Below are 19,837 nucleotides of genomic sequence, written 5' to 3'. Positions count from 1 at the left end.
TCAAACACACATTTCACATTTTGGAATGATGACATCGCCTGTGCCTGCTTCTTTGCATATGACATGATGATGAAAGAAAACACGTTCCTAAAAATATAACCATTGCTCCTTTCTCACTTGTATTCCACACCCCATCCATCCCCGTTCCTCTTCCTCCTGCTCCTCTGATGCATTACAATTTCCTCCCACTTTGTCCATCCTTCCGCTCACTTTCCTTCCTCCGTCGGTCCATGTGGGGTTTGCATTTTCCCAGGCGATGCTGGGAAAGGTAACCACGGAGACATCCAGGAAGAAGGATGTCGAGGAGGTTCAGAACCGCCATCGCCTCATCCCCATGGGGCGCAAGATCTACGAATTTTACAACGCTCCAATCGTCAAGTTCTGGTTCCATACGGTCAGTTTATTCAGAAACAAGTCTCATAGGTAATGGTATCTGTTTGCCTGCAGTTTGCATTCACTTCCACAGTGTACGCATCCTGATTATTTACCAGACTCTTTGGGGTGATGGATGAGCAGTCATGGTCACAATATTAGGCTGATTAACTCTTCTACTCCCAATTATGCTATTATTTTTCTTCATTTTTAATGAGGTTTACCCTGTAAATTGGAAAACATGGGAGAATATCTCTAATAAATGTATGCTTGCATGTCAAGTATTCTGAGCACACCACTTAGATTTTGACCAAAACATTGAGATGCATTTAAATTGCATAAAACCTCAGAGGATCAACTTGTTAGTGTGATTTTTTTTTAAATAGGAATGTCTTTACTAAGGATTTTAATCTCATTTACGTCTGATTTGTTTTGATTTTGTTCATAGTTGACTAATTGTCGAACATTTTTCAAGAGCGGCGCTAATGGATCCCTACAAATAAACACATCTCATTTCTAACTTTTTCCACTTCAAAGCAAAAGGCTAAACACTAATATAAACAAACATGGTAGGTGTGCAACAACACTACCCTAATTCACACATCAGTAAAGTGCACATAAAATAGGAACAACATGACTTTAAAAGCAACAACTTGCCAAAACACACTTAAATTCCGTAGTCGGTGTAACAGCCTTACCTGTTTTAAATGGTACACTATTCTGGCTATGGAAGATTTAGTGTGCATTTTCCTCTCCTCGATAAGCCTAACTACTGATTTGAACATGATGTCCTCTAGCCTGCATGGTGATGAGGCGTAGTCCACATTGCAAGCATAATTGAAAGGAAACCAGACAGCTGATGAGGGTTTTAATAGGCACAGCCACAAGAGGCACGTAATGGACGTTTTCAGGCCAGGATTGCAGGTATAGCAGTAAGGTGTCATGACATCAGATGACTATTTTGAGGCACGGTGTCACTCAAATATTTACAATAAATGAGCCAGAGTCAGCCAGTGGACAAATTAAATTACACACTCTCATAATTTTCTTTTTTGCTGTCTTTTTCTTTACACAGATGGCTTATGTAGGCTACCTAATGTTGTTCAACTACATTGTCTTGGTCAAGATGGACTTGTGGCCTTCCCCTCAAGAGTGGATCGTCATCGCTTACATCTTCACCAATGGCATTGAGAAGATGAGGGAGGTACGATGGAGCCGAGCACTGCTGGCTTGCATATGTGCACGTGCAAAATTATGTTTAACCCCAGATGATCATTCCAACCCACTCAGCTGATGACACACTTGTCACTGTGACATTCAATTCAAGAAATGCTGGGAGGCTTGGTGTTACATTTATACTGTTCTTCATTATAATACACAAAATAGGAAGAGAGATAACACATAATGGGGTCAGAGGACAGGTGTCAAAATATATAAAACAGAGTAAAGCATAAATATTCTAGACAGTACTGTCTCAGTTGATGGCTATGTTGGTATTGTAAGTATATGAAACACATTCATCATTTTGTCTGCTGAACTATGGCTCTGAATAGTGAACTCACACTGCCCTCTAACGGCAGTCTGTCTGTATTGCATTACAAGTACACTCACAGTCCACATCATTAGGTACACCTGTACATTCATTCATTCATTTTCTACTGCTTATCCTCATGAGGGTCGCGGGGGTGCTGGACCCTATCCCAGCTGTCCCAGCTGCCCTGTGATTGGCTCGCAACCAGTCCAGGGTGTACCCCGCCTCTCGCCCAAAGACAGCTGGGATAGGCTCCAGCAACCCTGCAACCCTCATGAGGACAAGCGGTAGAAAATTAATGAATTAATTAATAAATACAGTTGATTTACACAAAATATTAACTGTATAGGCGGCACGGCGGTCTGGTGGTTAGTGCGCAGACCTCACAGCTAGGAGACCATGGTTCAATTCCCACCCTCGGCCATCTCTGTGTGGAGTTTGCATGTTCTCCCCGTGCATGCGTGGGTTTTCTCCGGGTACTCCGGTTTCCTCCCACATACCAAAAACATGCTAGGTTAATTGTCCACTCCAAATTGTCCATAGGTATGAATGTGAGTGTGAATGGTTGTTTGTCTATATGTGCCCTGTGATTGGCTGGCGACCAGTCCAGGGTGTACCCCGCCTCTCGCCCGAAGACAGCTGGGATAGGCGCCAGCACCCCCCGCGACCCTCGTGAGGAAAAGCGGTAGAAAATGAATGAATTAACTGTATAGAATTTTTTTTTATTCACCTTCAACATTTAACAGTCACTGATGGTCTAGTGGTTGAATCGCTTGACTTGAGTTGGAGGCAGTGTGGGTTCTGGCCCCACTCAGTAATTGACTAGGGCCCAGTCCAGAATGTACTCCGCTGTTTGTCCTAAGTCAGCTGGGGTAGGCTCTACTCAACCCCGACCAGGAAGAGGTAGAATATGGATGGATGAATCACATTTAACATGTAACAGCGTTACAAAACGAACATTTTACCTGTCAAAAAGAACACCTGTGGTCACACTGGGCAAAAATATTGAATGATATCAGTAATGTCAACGGTCTATCTCTAGGAATAAGAGGAACCCTCACAAGGAACAATCACAGAACAGCTGAGCTGTGGTGTTGTTCAATTCTAACATCTGACATAACGCCATGCATGACGGTGGTTTGCACTATGAAGTGATGTGGTGTATTTTTATAAATTATACTTCAGTGATGCCTTTCAACATGATTAGTAGAGTTTGACAATACGGTAAATTAGTAATTAACATACTATGTGTACCTCTCAGGTGGTGTAAAAGCGGCATTGCTGCTATTGGTTTTTGATACAGTTCTTATGACTGTGTACCTATTGTAGCCTTTGTTTAACCGCATTGTGATCATCTTGTGATAATGTATTTAACTGTCATTTTTCTTACCATCCTCCTCAGGTCTCCTGTTCTATTCTAATTCATCTCCAACACTCCCTCTAGATCCTTATGTCAGAGCCAGGAAAGTTGTTACAGAAGGTCAAGGTGTGGCTTCAGGAGTATTGGAACATCACAGACCTCATGGCCATCCTCATATTTTCTGTCGGCATGGTTCTGCGTCTCCAGGAGCCCCCGCTCATGAGCTATGGACGGGTCATCTATTGTGTCAACATCATCTACTGGTACATCCGGCTGCTCGACATCTTTGGTGTCAACAAGTACCTGGGTCCCTATGTCATGATGATTGGCAAGATGGTGAGATGTGGCTGTGGAGCATGGACTTCTTTTTGTGGTGACATAATGGTTCTCAAAGGCTTACAGGTTTACAAAATGTTTAATTTGTGCAGAATAATTGAGGCTCTTGGAGATCAGAACTAATGACTTTTCAGAAGAGAGACCAACCAAAGCTTCCTCTGTGTGATATTTGGTCGTTTGGAGGTGATTATGGCCCTCAGTAGCACTCTCAGAATCAGCAATTAAGAGGACGAGAAGCAGAGATTTATATGTAATGGCTTTGTCAGCTAATTGGCATTTCCAACACGCTATGAAATCTGTTCAGAGGACACAAATACAACAGATGCAGAAATGCAAATGAGGTTCTTTATAAATGTGGGCCATAATTAACCTGACATGCCAGTGTCTTTAAGTCCGTTCTCTGATGGTTGTACTATTGTATCAGCTAGAAAGTCTTGGCCAAATGGATTTGTGATTAAATGGTCAGCTACATAACAGTGGAACCAAATCCTGATCACAAGTCAAAGATCCTCTAGTTCACACCGACGCCGAATCGATGGCGAATTAAATCGGCGAGCAAAGCGGCGGCAAAGCGTAACAAAGCTTAATGAAAGCGTAAAGACCGTAATACAGCGTAAGAAAGGTTTGAGCAATTCGGGACATTCGGCAAGAGCGCCAAAAATTTTTAAACTGTTTAAAAATTTGAGGCGATCTGTCACGAATTGCGTAAAGCAGGGAGAGCGCATTAAAGCTTATCAAAGCGTCACAAAGCTTATCAAAGTTTTGCTCAAAGCGTAGGAAAGCTTAACAGAGCTTGGTTAAAAGGATCAATGGATCTGCTGCATCTTTATATATGCTCTGGAGAGGCGGGATGCAGTCGGGATCTCGAAATTTTCCATTGCGTAACAGAGCTTATCAGAGCATAAACATATCTGAGGAGATCGTGAGATTTTTTGAAAAATGATGCCAAATTCATCGCCGATTCAAAGCGCGACATTCGGCGTCGGTGTGAACATAGCATAAGAGTCCACTGGGCCGGTGTCAGTTGGTGCCAGTTTGCGCCAGTTCGCGCCAATGCAATTTGCTGTGGCACCAAGTGTCGCCAATAAGGTGCCTAGTGGCGTGCAGTGGCTCAAACTGCCTCCCAACTGGTTTGTGGTGGCTTGTAACAGCGGCAAAAATTGAGTTTGGCGCCAAGAAAATTTCAAAATGTTTAAAATCTTCGTCGAAGTGTCCACCAAGTGGAACCAAATGTCACAAACAATCCACCTATTGGAATCCACTGGAATGTAATGGCGCGAGCCAAGTTGCGGCAATGATGCTAGGAGTCCACTGGGCCGGCGCCAGTTGGTGCCAGTTCGCGGCAAAGCAATTTGCTGTGGCCCCGAGTGTCGCCAATAAGGTGCCTAGTCACGTGCAGTGGCTCAAACTGCCTCCCAACTGGCTCGTGGTGGCTCGTAACAGCGTCAAAAATTGAGTTTGGCGCCAGGAAAATTTGAAAATGTTTAAAATATTCGTCGAAGTGTCCACCAAGTGGAACCAAATGTCACAAACAATCCACCTATTGGAATCCACTGGAATGTAATGGCGCGAGCCAAGTTGCGGCAGTGATGCTAGGAGTCCTCTGGGCCGGCGCCATTTGGTGCCAGTTCGCGCCAAAGATGATGTAATGGCTCGCTGTGGCGCCACAGCAATCACTGGCATCGACCCAGTGGACTCCTAGCATTAGGAAACCGCAGCACAAATTTCAGTGAGTAACTCCTAAGTTTAGGACTGAAATTGTGGTTTGGGTTGTTGTCATCTAGATACCAGTTGAATGACCCTAGTCTACACTTATGCACACTAAGTAACTTCGTCTCTGCTACCTGGTCGATGCTGCGTGCGTTCCATATAAAATAATGTCTTTCCCGACTCTTTTGCAGCAGCCATCTTCCTTTATTAACTCTCCTCTTCACCTTTCTGTCAGATGATCGACATGATGTACTTTGTGATCATCATGTTAGTGGTGCTCATGAGCTTTGGGGTGGCACGGCAGGCCATCCTCAACCCCAATGAAGATCCATCTTGGATGCTGGCAAGGAACATCTTCTTCATGCCTTACTGGATGATCTATGGAGAGGTGTTTGCTGACCAGATTGACCGTAAGTTTAGGGCCGGGAATTGTTGCAAGTGGTATGATTCTTTTCGTCAGAGCATACATTGGCACGAGAATGCTAAAAGTACAAGACAGGATTTCTGCTTGATTAAACTGAGTTGAGTTATTATATGTTGTTTCTGTGCCTCAAACGTGCCTTCTGTCAAGTTATTACATCAGTCTTTCATTTCAGTGTTAGTTTGTCCAAATCTTTGACTGTTAATGTGGGGTTAAAAAAATACTTTTGTTTGCTGTTCCTTTGTACATATGTTTGGTTGTCGTTTATGGGAGGGGTGGCCCAAAGAGAAGAGATCTGAAATAATGTTTTCATTCTGTTTTTCAGATATGCATAGTAGGAAGTTACAGCAAAGGCTGAATGAAAAACTCTGGCTGGTCGAAAATTACTTACGAACACATGGAACCTGGCGTAGTAGTGGTCCATCCCACATTGCCCAGTGCACTCAAAATCCCAGTAAATCAACTTACTATAGATTTGTCACTTTTAAGTACATTTAACTTAACCCACACACCCCTGCTTCACCATCCTCACTTTACCACCGTGCCATGCCCACTCTTCCCACTAGTGGCCACTAGAGACAAGTGTGCATGCTCCAGGTTTCCCTTTTGTGTGGTTTCCTGGGTCAGCTACTGCATAAATATGAGTGAACCTCACTTGTAGCTTGACCCTAAAGGCCACATTCTGTCTTCAACTGGCTAGTAAATGGTCATATCAAATTATCACACGTTTCAAACAAAGTCTGTCACAGTTGTGTTTCATTTCAACAGCAAGGGGAACTATCAACGTTGCAACTTGTGATAGTCCCTTGATGTTTCTTGACCATTTTGACTTTAAGGCTTCTCTGGAAGACGTGCCATTGCTATTGTCAACACATCTGTCACCCTCCCTTTTTGCTGACTCAGCTTCTCACTGGAGCCATGCAGCATAACCAGAATACAAAAAAAAGAATAGGCATTTACAATTAGCATTTAAATGCATCATGATCAGCCGCCTGTCATCATCTCCAGTCTGTTTTTTCACGTGGTTCAGTTGTCAGAGTTCTTGAAAGAGTTCTTTTGGACCCAAACAAAAAATTTTAAGTAGAAAATTACTTCAGTTCTCTGTCTTTGGGCTGCAATGTGTGATCAATTGAACATTAAGCAGTGATGGGCATGAGTAGAATGAATCTGAAAAGGCAAACAAACCAAGAAAAAAATGCTGAATGTTCCGCTGATAATCCACAGCAACTGAACCATCACAGATGGAAAAAACATTTGATGTATCTTAAATACATTCCAAAGCAGCCATTGAGTGAAGCTATGGCTAAGCCAAACGTGACAATATATTTGAAACATTGGGAATATGTTTAAATATATTGGGATCACTGTGTTGAACATGAGAACATGATGAATGCAATTTTTATTTTTATTTTTCCCTGCTCCCTCATTAAGAAGCATAGAACATATGCTTCTTGTTTGTTTGCAAAATACATATGCATTTTGTCTATTTGCTTTTGCCACTTTTTAACACTAAGTGCCTGGATGCTTGCATCGTCATCGTTCGTGTTTAGTGTGTTAATTTGTACTTTATGTACTGATGTCATATGCTACTCTTAAGCTTACTGTGTACTGACTTTTTGCACTTGTGTGTGTTGTTTTGGTGGCACCGTGCAGCCCCCTGTGGACAGAACATCACCACAGAAGATGGAGTGGTGGTGGCTTTGCCTCCATGTAAGACGGGCGCCTGGATTGTCCCCGCCATCATGGCTTGTTACCTGCTGGTGGCCAACATACTGCTTGTCAATCTACTCATCGCTGTGTTCAAGTATGTAAAGTAGTAGTTATACCAAAAAATATATATAGAAAAATCCTGTTCTAAAATCCTGTTATATACGTAGTTCAATATAGTGAAATAACAATTGATCACAGATTACCGTGAGTTGTTTGATGACACTGCCACAGTGATTACCATTATCTGGAATTAGTGGGCTAAAATACATCAGTTCAGAATTTCAATATTTCAAATACCGACATATTCTCACTCAAGCCACACCTATGAAGTGTAGCAGATACTACCCGTTATGTCACTGTATGGTCATATCACCTCGTACTTCGGTACGTGACAAAAATAAATTTTAAAAAGATAATAATAAAATAAAAACAATACATAAATAACTATATTAGGAAAGCAGGAAGTGAACAAATGTAACAGTTACTGATTGTAAAAGTACCAGATGGAGGGGTAGGATTTAATAAGCTTTGCTTCTTCCTACTCCCTTTGGACATGTGGAACTTTGAACTGATTCTGTGATGCACTCAATTATAATCTGATGCATGTTCAAATGAAATAAAACCATTACCATTACATACTGTAAGTGTAGCACATATACAGTACACATTTAGTATAGGCTATGATGTCATCTTTCATACTGCGATCATGTTCCCTCATAGCAATACCTTCTTCGAGGTGAAATCCATCTCCAATCAGGTTTGGAAGTTTCAGCGTTACCAGCTCATCATGACCTTCCACGAGCGCCCAGTGCTTCCTCCACCACTCATCATCTTCAGTCACATAACCATGGTGCTTAAACACCTGTGTTGCCGCTGGCGCAAGCATGACGACGACGAGAGAGACTATGGATTGAGTGAGTTTTTCTACCTTTTAGTTTTTTTATTCCAAATCATCCACCAAACTGCACGATCAAACAGTGTACTGTTTGGGACCCTCCAACACTTCCATCATTGTCATCTGCAGAGCTTTTTATCACCGAAGATGAGCTGAAAAAAGTCCATGACTTTGAGGAGCAGTGCATAGAAGAATACTTCAGAGAGAAAGATGACCGATTCCACTCTTCTAATGACGAGAGGATCAGAGTCACTTCTGAAAGGTCTGTCTACTATTTCGCAAACAATAAATACAAAGGTACCTCAGTTTTCAAAATAAAGTGCACCATGCTGTAGATTCTGTATCAATTAGTTTTGATTGAGAAAAGAACAACATCAAGTCAGCTATACCGAGGCCCAACTTTTCCTACAACTACAACACTGGCATGGAAACAGGAGGTCAGAACATTCCGAGATATTCCCATCCCATTTTTAAAACATCACTGTGGTGTACTGTCTTTGTCAGGGTGGAGAACATGGCAATGCGTCTTGAGGAAGTCAACGAAAGGGAACACTTCATGAAGGCCTCACTGCAGACGGTTGACATCCGCCTGGCACAAATGGAAGAGTTGATTGGACGAATCGCCGTGGCTTTGGAGCGCGTGACGGGCGTGGAACGCGGGGAAGTCAACAAAGTCCGATCCCGGACATCATCTGACTGTACAGACTCCGCATACATCCTCCGTCAAGGGGATTGTGCGGACACAGCCTACATACTTCGCCAAAGCAGCTTCAACAGCACTGAGGGGGCTGCATACCGTTTGCAGGAGGCGCTTGAGGGCACCGCTGAAGGCTCCATGTCCCCTCCCTCTCCTACCAGCATGGCGACACGGACCAGAAGCCATTCATTTTACGCCGGAGGTGGTCGAGGTGGTGAACGTGGGAGTGGTGCGGAACGAGCTGATAGCTTCTTCAAAGAACGCTCTCTTAGTCTCCATCGAGCCAACAGCTCACAATCTGTATCATCAGCAGCTGCCACCAAAGAGTCTAAGCCCCTCCCCCTGGCGACGTTGTCTGTCTCCCAGCAGCACCGTCCGTCATCATGCATTGATATCTATGTGTCCACGTCTGAAGAAGTGGGGCCCTCAGAGGTTTTTCTCGATCCTCTGCGTGTGGTCCCACCGCTCCAGAGAGAGGCGTCGTTGCATTCTGACACCATTGAGATGGTGCTGCCGGGAGGCCGGGACTTCAGCAGCGCCATCGTCAGCGGTATGGGTGACAGGCACTCAGAGGGCAGTGCAGGCAACAGTGGGAACGCCGGAGCCTTGTTTGATGATAGCGCGGCGGCTGATTTGTCGTTGTGCTCATCTCATCTGCTACCAGACACCACCTTAGCCCCTTGGGACGTGGAACCATCGCCGCCCCCCTCCGCAGGGCCACTTGAGCGTTCAAAGAGCAGCCGCCTCCTCTCGACAGTCGGCACATCTTTCCTGGAAGAGCCTCCTTTGGTCAAGTCCCACAGCCTCATGTTCACGCCTAGAAGCTGCTATGGCGGACTGGGGGCGGGCGTCCAGGTAAAAGCCGCAGAGTACACCAGCATCACTGACTGCATCGACACACGATGTGTGTCATCGCCGTACACCCCTGTAGAACGCTCACACTCCCCTGGAGGGTCCACATCATTCCCCTTTGATAAGCCCGCAGACATTGGGTCCTCTCATCCAGAGAGAGAGGCCGAGCTCAGTCACACGGAGTCTGATCCAGAGGACCCCGAGGACCTGATCCCAGCACCTGATACCCCTCGTTTAGGAACCCTCAGTGGACCCGGCGGGGCCCCTCTCTGCTCCCCCTTCTCCAGGCTGGAGCGAGCAAACAGCTGCTCTTCAGACGACTCCCATCCTTCGCTCACGCTGGCCCCTCCGCACAGGAAGAGCTTGTCGGTGAGTGAGAGGATGGAGAGGGGACCGGGTCTGGGGGCAGACAGGGGGCCTGGCCCTGGGGGGCGGGGTCTGGCGGGAACCAGAAACCCCTTCCTCAGGACCAAGACCGGGGCACGACCTGACACAGGCAAGGCTGACAGCCTCTCTATGAGGAAGCTGGCCGCTCCATCAGCATTCCGGAGCTTTGATAGACAGAACTACACGTGACAAGACACACACTCACACACACATACACACACACTGGAAAGACCAGAGAAGAGGAGCGCAAAGGGAAAGCATGCAAGTGGGGTGATTCTTGCCCGTAAGTTTCAGTCTGAACCAAATCTGGAGTGCGTTTGGGATCAGGTGCTGGTCCTTCAGTACACCTGTCAAACCAAAACAAAGAGCTATTTAGATTTAGATTTAGACTTCACTCCCTCTTCTCTTGTTGCTAATTTACTCATTTTCAGTGGAAGCTGTGTTTATGCCATGTGTCTTCCACCCTCCATCTTTACATCATCTTTGTCTTTGTCTCACGCAGATCTGTGCAGGAAAGAAACTGAAACTTCAAACGTACAACTAAGATAAAGAAGTACATTTAACCCGAAGCAAGCAAACAGAGAAATGTAGTTAGTTCGTTAAGTCATTAAGAGACCCCCAGCACTATGTAATTGGCATGGCAGCCCCGAACTATCCCTCCATTCATCCATACACTAATCCTGTACAGGTTCACCGCATAGGCATATACAATGGATTGATAGCAGCCAGCTATGTGAAGCATTACACATAACCTTCCTCACTGTACCATCTAAAGTAGCTCACATTTATTTGTTCTGTCAACCCAGCAAGAAACTAAAAGCACAGCTTTTACACTCTGCAGTCAAAATGTGACAACTTTATGATGTGCAATGTGTCAAGTTGCACCTTCAAAACAGTAAACACAAGGTCAAATTGCCACGTGATATGACGGATAAATAAGCACCAAGATTGATGTTGACTTTAAAGCTAGTGTGTAAAGGAAGAAGAGCGACAGAAGACAATATATTTGTAAAAAAAAATACAACCAACCTTCAACCAAAGAATATTTGTTGTTTTCTGGCCCCTCAACATTCAGGTTTTACATTCACTTATTTATAATGGATCTGCCTTTTTGTCTAAATGTCATTCATTTGCTTTTATTCAAGCATGGGATTATGAGTTGACAGAGCCCAAGGTGAAATTACACCCACCATTACACGCTTTCCAGTAAATTCTTCCAGTTCAGTGTTCAACTTGCGGTATATTATTGAGGCCATAGTTTGCACCAGACCAGTACTGTTCAAAACACCACAGGCTTTGTTGTTCGAGTTAACTTTTTCACAGGAGACATTTTAACACAGCAAAATAGTAGAGATACGGATTATGCAAAAAATATATTAATTTATTCATTTTCGACTGCTTATCCTCGCGAGGGTCATGGGCATGCTGGAGCCTATCCCAGCTGTCTTCGGGCGAGAGGCGGTGTACACCCTGGACTGGTTGCCACAGGGCACATATAGACAAACATATAGACAAACAACCATTCACACTCACATTCATACCTATGGACAATTTGGAGTCGCCAATTAACCTAGCATGTTTTTGGAATGTGGAATGAAACCGGAGTACCCGGAGTAAACATGCAAACTCCACACGGAGATGCCCGAGGGTGGAATAGAACTCGGGTCTCTTAGCTGTGTGGCCTGCACGCTAACCACTCGAGCGCCGTGCAGCCGCAAAAAGTATATATAAATACAAAATCATTTTTCATCAAGCATTGGAGAAAGGTGGTGCATAAGCCAAGGAAGAACCCTTTAAATTCTGGTGAAGGTTACAGCCTGACTGTATATCATCGTGCATCAGGGGTCTCAAAGTCAACTGAACTGTGGGCCGCTTGGGATAAAGGGTCTGGGCGAGACTGGGCCGCATCAAGTATTCAGTACGGAATCCCGTTTCAACCAAGTGACTTGTCAATCTTGTCAACAAACGGCACCGGAAGCTGTCACAAGCCTAAGCTTGCGAAGCTAAGTGATAGATATAATAAAATATAATATTGTGACACTTGACTAGCACAGGAGATGATCATAAGCACTTGCCTGAATAGAAGTTGTTCGTTTTATGGGGGCGAACAGTAGCCAAAGCATAACATAACATAACATAGTCTGACTCAGGGTGCCATTAAAGAAATAACGCTTATAACCATCACATCGCAACCTGCCACACAACAGGGCAACTACTACTACTAGTGAAGAATAATAAATAACAACTACCTGAACGGTAAACATTTACTTTGAGCAACTATTCACAAAATGGTACCGCAAGGCATGCTGGGAGCTGACGTCACTCCTGTCGCTGGGACACTGTTGCCAACTCCTCAGTCAGCACATCTGTCCTGTAACATCATGTGAGACTGTAGGTAAAAAAAAAGCATAACCTCAAAGGAGACATAAAAAAGTGAGTAAAAACACATAAATTAACAATTAGAACTTTAAATAAAGTTAATATTTAGTTTGTGCATTTAAAATTGGCCATAATATCATCAAAATAAAAATAATGTTAATATTTCAAGTCTAAATAATAGAGTACATCTGTACTCAACTCCAGCCTCTACCCTTTATCTTGCAGTTATGACTACTGGTTTTACTTGGTTCTCCCATCGCACCCTGACAGGCAAGTAACACAGCCCAAATTAGGCTTGAGTGTAATGAGTCAAGTTTTTTAAAAGAAACATTTACAAATCCAATCCCATTTGTGATTCATGGATGCTCTCAGTGTGCAGCGGGACCAGACAGTGCCCTGACGGCTTGTGGGTGCTTTGGGGGTGGGGCGGACCTCACAGGACCACCTGCTCCGGCTGCTTAGTGAAAACACAAACTGCAGATCAACACATGTTGCCATCTTTAAGTCCCCAAATACCAGAAAACTCTCCAACGATGCCAAAAAGAGTAGTCATATTTGTTGCTCATTGCTTTTGAGAAAATGTGTTGTCTAGAGCGTTTGGAATGTCGTCGGAATTACCAGTAGTTACCACTAGTTTGGAAGACTGCAAGCTTTGCAAAACATATTTGGGAGAATTGTAAAGTGTGGGCCATACTTACAATAACTTTGATCTACAGTAACAAGTCGCCTGCAATCAGGTGGACAAACCAACACAAATATGACAATCTCATTTGTTTACAATGATTTGTTTTATATATATATATATATATATATATATATATATTGTTATATATATTGTTTCACATATAATGTTGGCCTACTTTTACAGTACTGTGTATGGGTAGGATCGGATAAAGAGTGCCCAATTCAAAAGCAATAATAAAAGAAAAACAATCTTTCTGAGAGCAAACACAATTGAATTTAATTTGATTAAAACTACAAATGCATTTTACCTGGAAAATAAAACATGCCTCAATTTTGGAGGACTGTAAAAAGGGAAAAATAATTAGCAGATAAAAAGGTTTAACTTTTTCACAGGAGACATTTTAACACAGCAAAATAGTAGAGATACGGATTATGCAAAAAATATATTAATTTATTCAATTTCGACTGCTTATCCTCGCGAGGGTCATGGGCATGCTGGAGCCTATCCCAGCTGTCTTCGGGCGAGAGGCGGTGTACACCCTGGACTGGTTGCCACAGGGCATATATAGACAAACATATAGACAAACAACCATTCACACTCACATTCATACCTATGGACAATTTGGAGTCGCCAATTAACCTAGCATGTTTTTGGAATGTGGAATGAAACCGGAGTACCCGGAGTAAACATGCAAACTCCACACGGAGATGCCCGAGGGTGGAATAGAACTCGGGTCTCTTAGCTGTGTGGCCTGCACACTAACCACTCGAGCGCCGTGCAGCCACAAAAAGTATATATAAATACAAAATAATTTTTCAATCAATTAGCAGATAAAAAGGTTTAACTTTTTATCTTGTATTCCACAAAAAGTTCAGTGTAGTTTTCTTTAGATAAGATAGAATAAATGAAAGTATGTAGAATTCACTAGCATGAACGTAAAGACTTAGTGTTAGTAAATGATGAAATACAATACATCCTTCCACAGATGGGCACACATGTAAAGTGCCTTCCAAAAACAATCCCATATCATTGGCATGTCAAAGGTCACCTGGCTGGTTTAGAAACAATGCTTTAAATGGATGCTTATGTTAATTTTTTGCATGTGCTTGACTGACAGTCATGGTTGACTCCGAATGACCAGAATCATTCATTTTTGATTCGTTCTGGCCCTGTAAAAGAGGACCCACTCTATTTGTAGACACGAAGGGCTCTTTTTAAGCTAATTCTACATAAATCAGGTCATGACTATAAACTTCCCCTCCCTAAATCTCACACTCTTTTTAATATCATATGTACACTTTATTCTATACTACTTTTTTTGTATATCATAGTTAACAGAAGAGTTGTCATTATTGACAATGACATTAAATACCCATTTGATTTACAAAGAAACTATTTATAACCTCTTGTTAATGATTTTTATCATTTTCTAATTTTAAATGGAAAAAAAAGCAAGACAACCGCCTACATGCACTAAATGCTGATGTATTATTTCTGAAATATAATGTTTTAATGGACTGTACAAAAAATAGTTTTTATTGTATGTTTGATCAAGCAGCTTGTAATGAAAATAAATCTGATGACATGGCAATGCACCGCACTTCGATACCAAGATTTAGTCGCGTGCCTTCTGGGCATGGATGAAGTATGTTGGAGGATGAGTCGAGTCCCATAGTTCTGATTTGTTTTATTTCCCCTCTCATCGTAAAATCCAAATCTAAATGATTGATGTAAGCATGTGGCCTCAGCACAGACATCTGCTTTTGCTCTTTCAATGCGGCGTATAAGCCACCATTGTATATATGGATAGAACACCAAAATAACTTCAAATAGAGAGATGAAGGCAAAAGGTAGCATTTGCTATTGATTGATGAGTCATTGTAGTGTTTCACACCAAGCAATATATTAAATCTGAAGTGAAACTACAACACAGCTACCAGTAAATGACTTCAATACCTGAAAGATGACAGTGTTGTCTATCTAATATACTATATGTAGGTTTACGACAGTGGAGTGCAGTGGAACCTCAAAGGTCAAGCAAAATCCACACTTGTTTGGATTTAAAATCAATTGTTACCAATGGAGAACATGGAAATTGTTTTGCCATTCGTGAATATGTTTCGGGGTCAAGGTGCCACCATCCGATTATATAAAATAATGATAATAATTCAACCACAATTAATTGACTGTTGATTTTATCCCATGGTCAATCAAGGAAATATAGTCAAATGCCCATCCTATCTCTCATGATGTATATGTAAAAATAAGATTTTTCAAACATTGTCATTGTCATGCAAGCGTAAAAAGAGGTTAACAACCTTTGACAACAAGTGATGACTTCTTATATTTTTCTTCACTGCAAGCAAGATAAGCATGAACAAAGTAATCTGCCAAAAGGGCAACAACATTTTTACTAAAATGCAATTTTACTGTCAGTGACATTTTCTTGTTCTGCTGGCAGGTTATTTTGCTTATATTGAAAACATTAAAAGATAAGCAAATTGGTCTCAAAAAATACATCTGTTGTTTTTTTGTCAAATTTTTTTGTCAAAAGTATGCCCTTGTTGTGGTCCTTCTATAAGTTGATCCTATACTGAAAGTTGAAAGTTTTGTGCAACTTTGGAGGTATATTTTTGCTGAAAATGTCTCTGATATATTGCCTTGACTTTTGAGGTTCCACTGTGTTTGATTGATAAAGAAATGTGACAGGGATGCAAGTTAGTAAATATGAATGGATAGACAGGAATATATAGAATATAATCACTGTCAGAATGGACCCGATGTCTTCACATCCATGTGTCAATACCCAATCAACAATGGGAGTTTTTTCCTGAAACAGACAGCCGTTGTTAGCCTTCCTCTGTTGAGCCTTTTCAGCCAAAGCAAAGAAACCAAGTGGCGATGTTCGGCGCTGCTGTCTGCGCAACTGAGGCCTCATGTAGGCATCATATAGCCGAGCTCTGTTTGCACACTGAAGTCTGAAAACAGATGTCAGGCTCGCTTCAACCCTCACTTTCTTCGATCCATACATGTGGAATTGTGCAATAGCTTCAGTCTAAAGAGGGAATTGTACTGTACTGTATGTCTGTGTGCACATTGACTTCTGAACATCCGACACAACCTCAGTGTACAGTATTTTTTCAAGTATTTTCCTAAACATTTGCTTGTGGCGCATACGCTGATAATCAGCACATTTACTCATCCTACTTTGATGACCTTCAAGAGAAGTCCACGCACATGTTTATTCCACCTTGCAATAAGACCTAGTGTCCCACCTGGTCACACTTTATTTAATAAAGTCCTTAAGAAGCATGCAGTTCTCCCACTCAGAGTGTACAGAGACGACCCCTAAAGATGACAGAGGAAGAGAGCGCCAGATTATTATATGAAATCAAAGTAGTGAGTATTTGGATGCAAATACAAATCTGTATTCTTAAATGTGAATAGGATCATGTCTGGCATGCATTGTTAAATAAACAAATAGATTGCCAAACAATCTCTGGTCTATGTGTCATGCGTGTGATGATGCTTAAAAGAATCATTGAAGAAAACTTTATTCAATAAAGCCAGCCAACAAGAAATGACTCCTGCACAATCTAATTATCAACATCATATACTTTTATCCATCCATCTATTTTCTATAGTGCTTGTACTCATTGAGGTCGCTGGTGAGCTGGAGCCTATCCCAGCTGACTTAGGACAAGAGGTGAGATATACCCTGGACCGGTCGCCAGTCAAACACGGGTCACAAACGGATAAAACGAGGATTCACTATAACATTTTTATAGACAATTAAGAATCTCCAATGAACCTAACATGCCTGTTTTCGGAATATGGGAGGAAACTGGAATCAACCCACGCAAACTCTGCACTCCACACAGAGATGTCTGAGCTGAAATTACAACCCAGGAACCTCCTGGTTGTCAGGAAGACATGCTGCCACATGTTCCCTGGTGGAACATTCATTACCATGCTGCAACATGAAGTGAAAATCATTACGATGTTACCGTTTAAAATACCATCAATAAAATGCACCTGTGTTTATTGTCCATAACATATGCAGGCCCGTATAAATAATAATAACAATAATGTTAAAATGTGTTTTAAAACCTGGACCTACAATTAAGAATGCCAGACAGATTAATCACAGATTAATTCAGATTATTGTTCAGATTAATTATACTTTCATTGTTTTTATTTTCATTGTTTTAAATGTGGAAATTTTAGTATGTGGGGTCAAACTATGGAATTGATTAAGAAACTCAAACAATGCACAACAATGAGCGAATTCAAGAAACAATACAAGCCGTTGATGTTTGCTAAATACAAGGATGAAGAGTCTTGAACTAGTCATGATGTGCTATACATATCACTATATTGACACTTACTATGGTACCCATTATGTCATTATACGGTCATATCACTTTGTATGACAAAAAATAAATACAAAATCTAAATAAAATACAAAATAATTTTAAAAAAAGTAAATTATATCAGAAAGGCAGGAAGTGATCAAATGTAACAGTTACTGATCATAAAAGTACGAGATGGAGGGGTAGGATTTAATAAGCTTTGCTTCTTCCTACTCCTGTTGGACATGTGGAACTGTGAACTGATTATGTGATGCACTCAATTGTAACCTGTTACATGTTCAAATGAAATTAAACCATTACCATTACCAAAATGTGTTCAGAAATGCAAAGAAATAAGAAATCAACATTCAGATGAGATAGAGGTTCCATTGTGTCACAGTAGCTATATTTGACTCTCTCAGCACTGGCACAGTTCCGGCAGTGGTAACGTAACACAAGCAATAACATACAAACAAATGTGATCCTGTTTGTGACACTTGCAGCAGCTGTACACTACAACCTGATTGCACATAACTATACACACACAGAGGCAGAGGCATGTCAAAAAGGAACACAGTGACACACACAACCAGAAATATTACATGAGCACGCAGCCTGTCAACAAGCAACTTGTCCACAACACAAATGTCTTTTCAACCCATGTATGCAACTCATAACTCCTGCACTTGGTGAAACAAATAGGGTAAAGGGCAGTTCGGTGTTGGGAGAAGGACCTCCTCTTCCAGTGAAATGTTGACAGCCTTGGGGAAAGAAGAGAAGTGAGAATGGAAGGAGGCCGGTTTGGACACAACTTTCAAACTGTTTTTCCTAGAAGTTGGACCAAGAGGAAAGAAAATGGGGTGTGGCTTCAGTCGGAGCAGTTCAGAAAGGGAAGTGTCTCTAACATTTTGGTGGACATACACAAAAATCTGATGAGCTTTCCAAATACTCACTTTGCAGACATAGCACAATCCTTTCACTTCCAAGGGCGGTTTCTACATATGTCAACCCCATGTATAGGAACCACCCACTGCACAGTTTTGTTACGACTGCATTGAAGCACACACGACACCCCCCTTCCTCCCTCTGTGACCTACATATATATTAGACCTTGAATGTATGTTTTGTCTGTCCCAAAACAAGCTCAACATGTTATCAGTGTGCAGTCACAGCAACTTGCAACATACAGTGTATTGTGTTATATGACACAAACATGAACTTACTGTTTGTGCATAGCAATAACAAGCGTCGACACATCCATAACCTCAACATACAGAGTGTGCAAAACAATAACAGGTCTCTGCACAATCATTTATATGATGAGTTATACCCACAATGTACACCGCGTGTTAATACTCGGTGAAAGCCACCATCATTCTGCCATATTTTTCAACTATTAGCCCAAATGTACTACTTTCAGAAAGCTTGAGGTTGCAAAAGAATAAGCAAGCCAGATAAGGATCTAGTAGACATGAGCAATGCTATGCTATGTCTACAAAGAAGACAACACTGGGCGGTACATGCTGAACTCATGCACAGCATCAGGCCACTTTGTGTTGCCATCAGAAGGTTCACACTCGCTGTGAGGACAGAAAACCTAATTTAGGATCAACCCATGGTTGGGAAAGCAGTACGCGGAGCTGTCCTCAGACACAATATATACGGTGGATATTATGGGCCACAACAACTGGATTACATTTGACACATCAAAACATACCGTCACAAAAATTCCTGTCGGAAGAATTGAAAAACGAGCTTGTGTCTCAGTATATTGCTTAGGATGTGAGGCAAACACTGATGCATCTAAAACAGGGGTCTCAAACTCAATTTACCTGGGGGCCATTGGAGCTAGGGTCTGGGCAAGGCTGGGCCGCATCAGGTTTTCCAAAAAAAAAATGCATTTATTAAAAACAGAAAAATATACAAACTTTTTCAGTGCTTTGGTTCCGATTTTCTACAATAAAAGCTCTGATAAAACATTCCACTGTTCTCAAATATCTTGATGAAAAATTAAAAAAAATAAATAAACAAATCAAGAATAAAGAAAATCAATCAATCAGTAATAAATACATATAATAATAATAATAATAAAACGGCAAATAATAAAAACTTAAGAAACCACATATAGTTGGTGGGTAGACAAATAATTT

At 41.8% G+C, this 19,837-nt stretch overlaps 1 protein-coding gene across 12 annotated transcripts in view; it reads left to right on the top strand.

Annotated features, from left to right (window-relative positions):
* Positions 1-16,835, top strand: part of trpm3 (transient receptor potential cation channel, subfamily M, member 3) — a 134,863-nt gene extending 118,028 nt beyond the window's left edge. For 6 of the 12 annotated variants that reach the window (XM_058072037.1, XM_058072033.1, XM_058072034.1 and 3 more), the window contains 9 exons: positions 254-394; positions 1,448-1,576; positions 3,348-3,599; positions 5,545-5,719; positions 6,056-6,184; positions 7,384-7,534; positions 8,161-8,354; positions 8,465-8,597; positions 8,840-16,835. In XM_058072037.1, coding sequence (XP_057928020.1) covers positions 254-394; positions 1,448-1,576; positions 3,348-3,599; positions 5,545-5,719; positions 6,056-6,184; positions 7,384-7,534; positions 8,161-8,354; positions 8,465-8,597; positions 8,840-10,460 — 2,925 coding nt within the window. In that variant the 3' untranslated portion in view covers positions 10,461-16,835. The remainder of the gene's footprint in view (positions 1-253; positions 395-1,447; positions 1,577-3,347; positions 3,600-5,544; positions 5,720-6,055; positions 6,185-7,383; positions 7,535-8,160; positions 8,355-8,464; positions 8,598-8,839) is intronic. The other 6 variants (XM_058072040.1, XM_058072039.1, XM_058072036.1 and 3 more) reach the window with 2 other exon arrangements.
* Positions 16,836-19,837: the final 3,002 nt, after the last annotated feature.

This window comes from Doryrhamphus excisus, chromosome 4 (assembly GCF_030265055.1).
Source record: "Doryrhamphus excisus isolate RoL2022-K1 chromosome 4, RoL_Dexc_1.0, whole genome shotgun sequence".
In the NCBI taxonomy this organism is placed as follows: domain Eukaryota; kingdom Metazoa; phylum Chordata; class Actinopteri; order Syngnathiformes; family Syngnathidae; genus Doryrhamphus; species Doryrhamphus excisus.
This window is presented reverse-complemented; position numbering and strand designations above follow the sequence as displayed.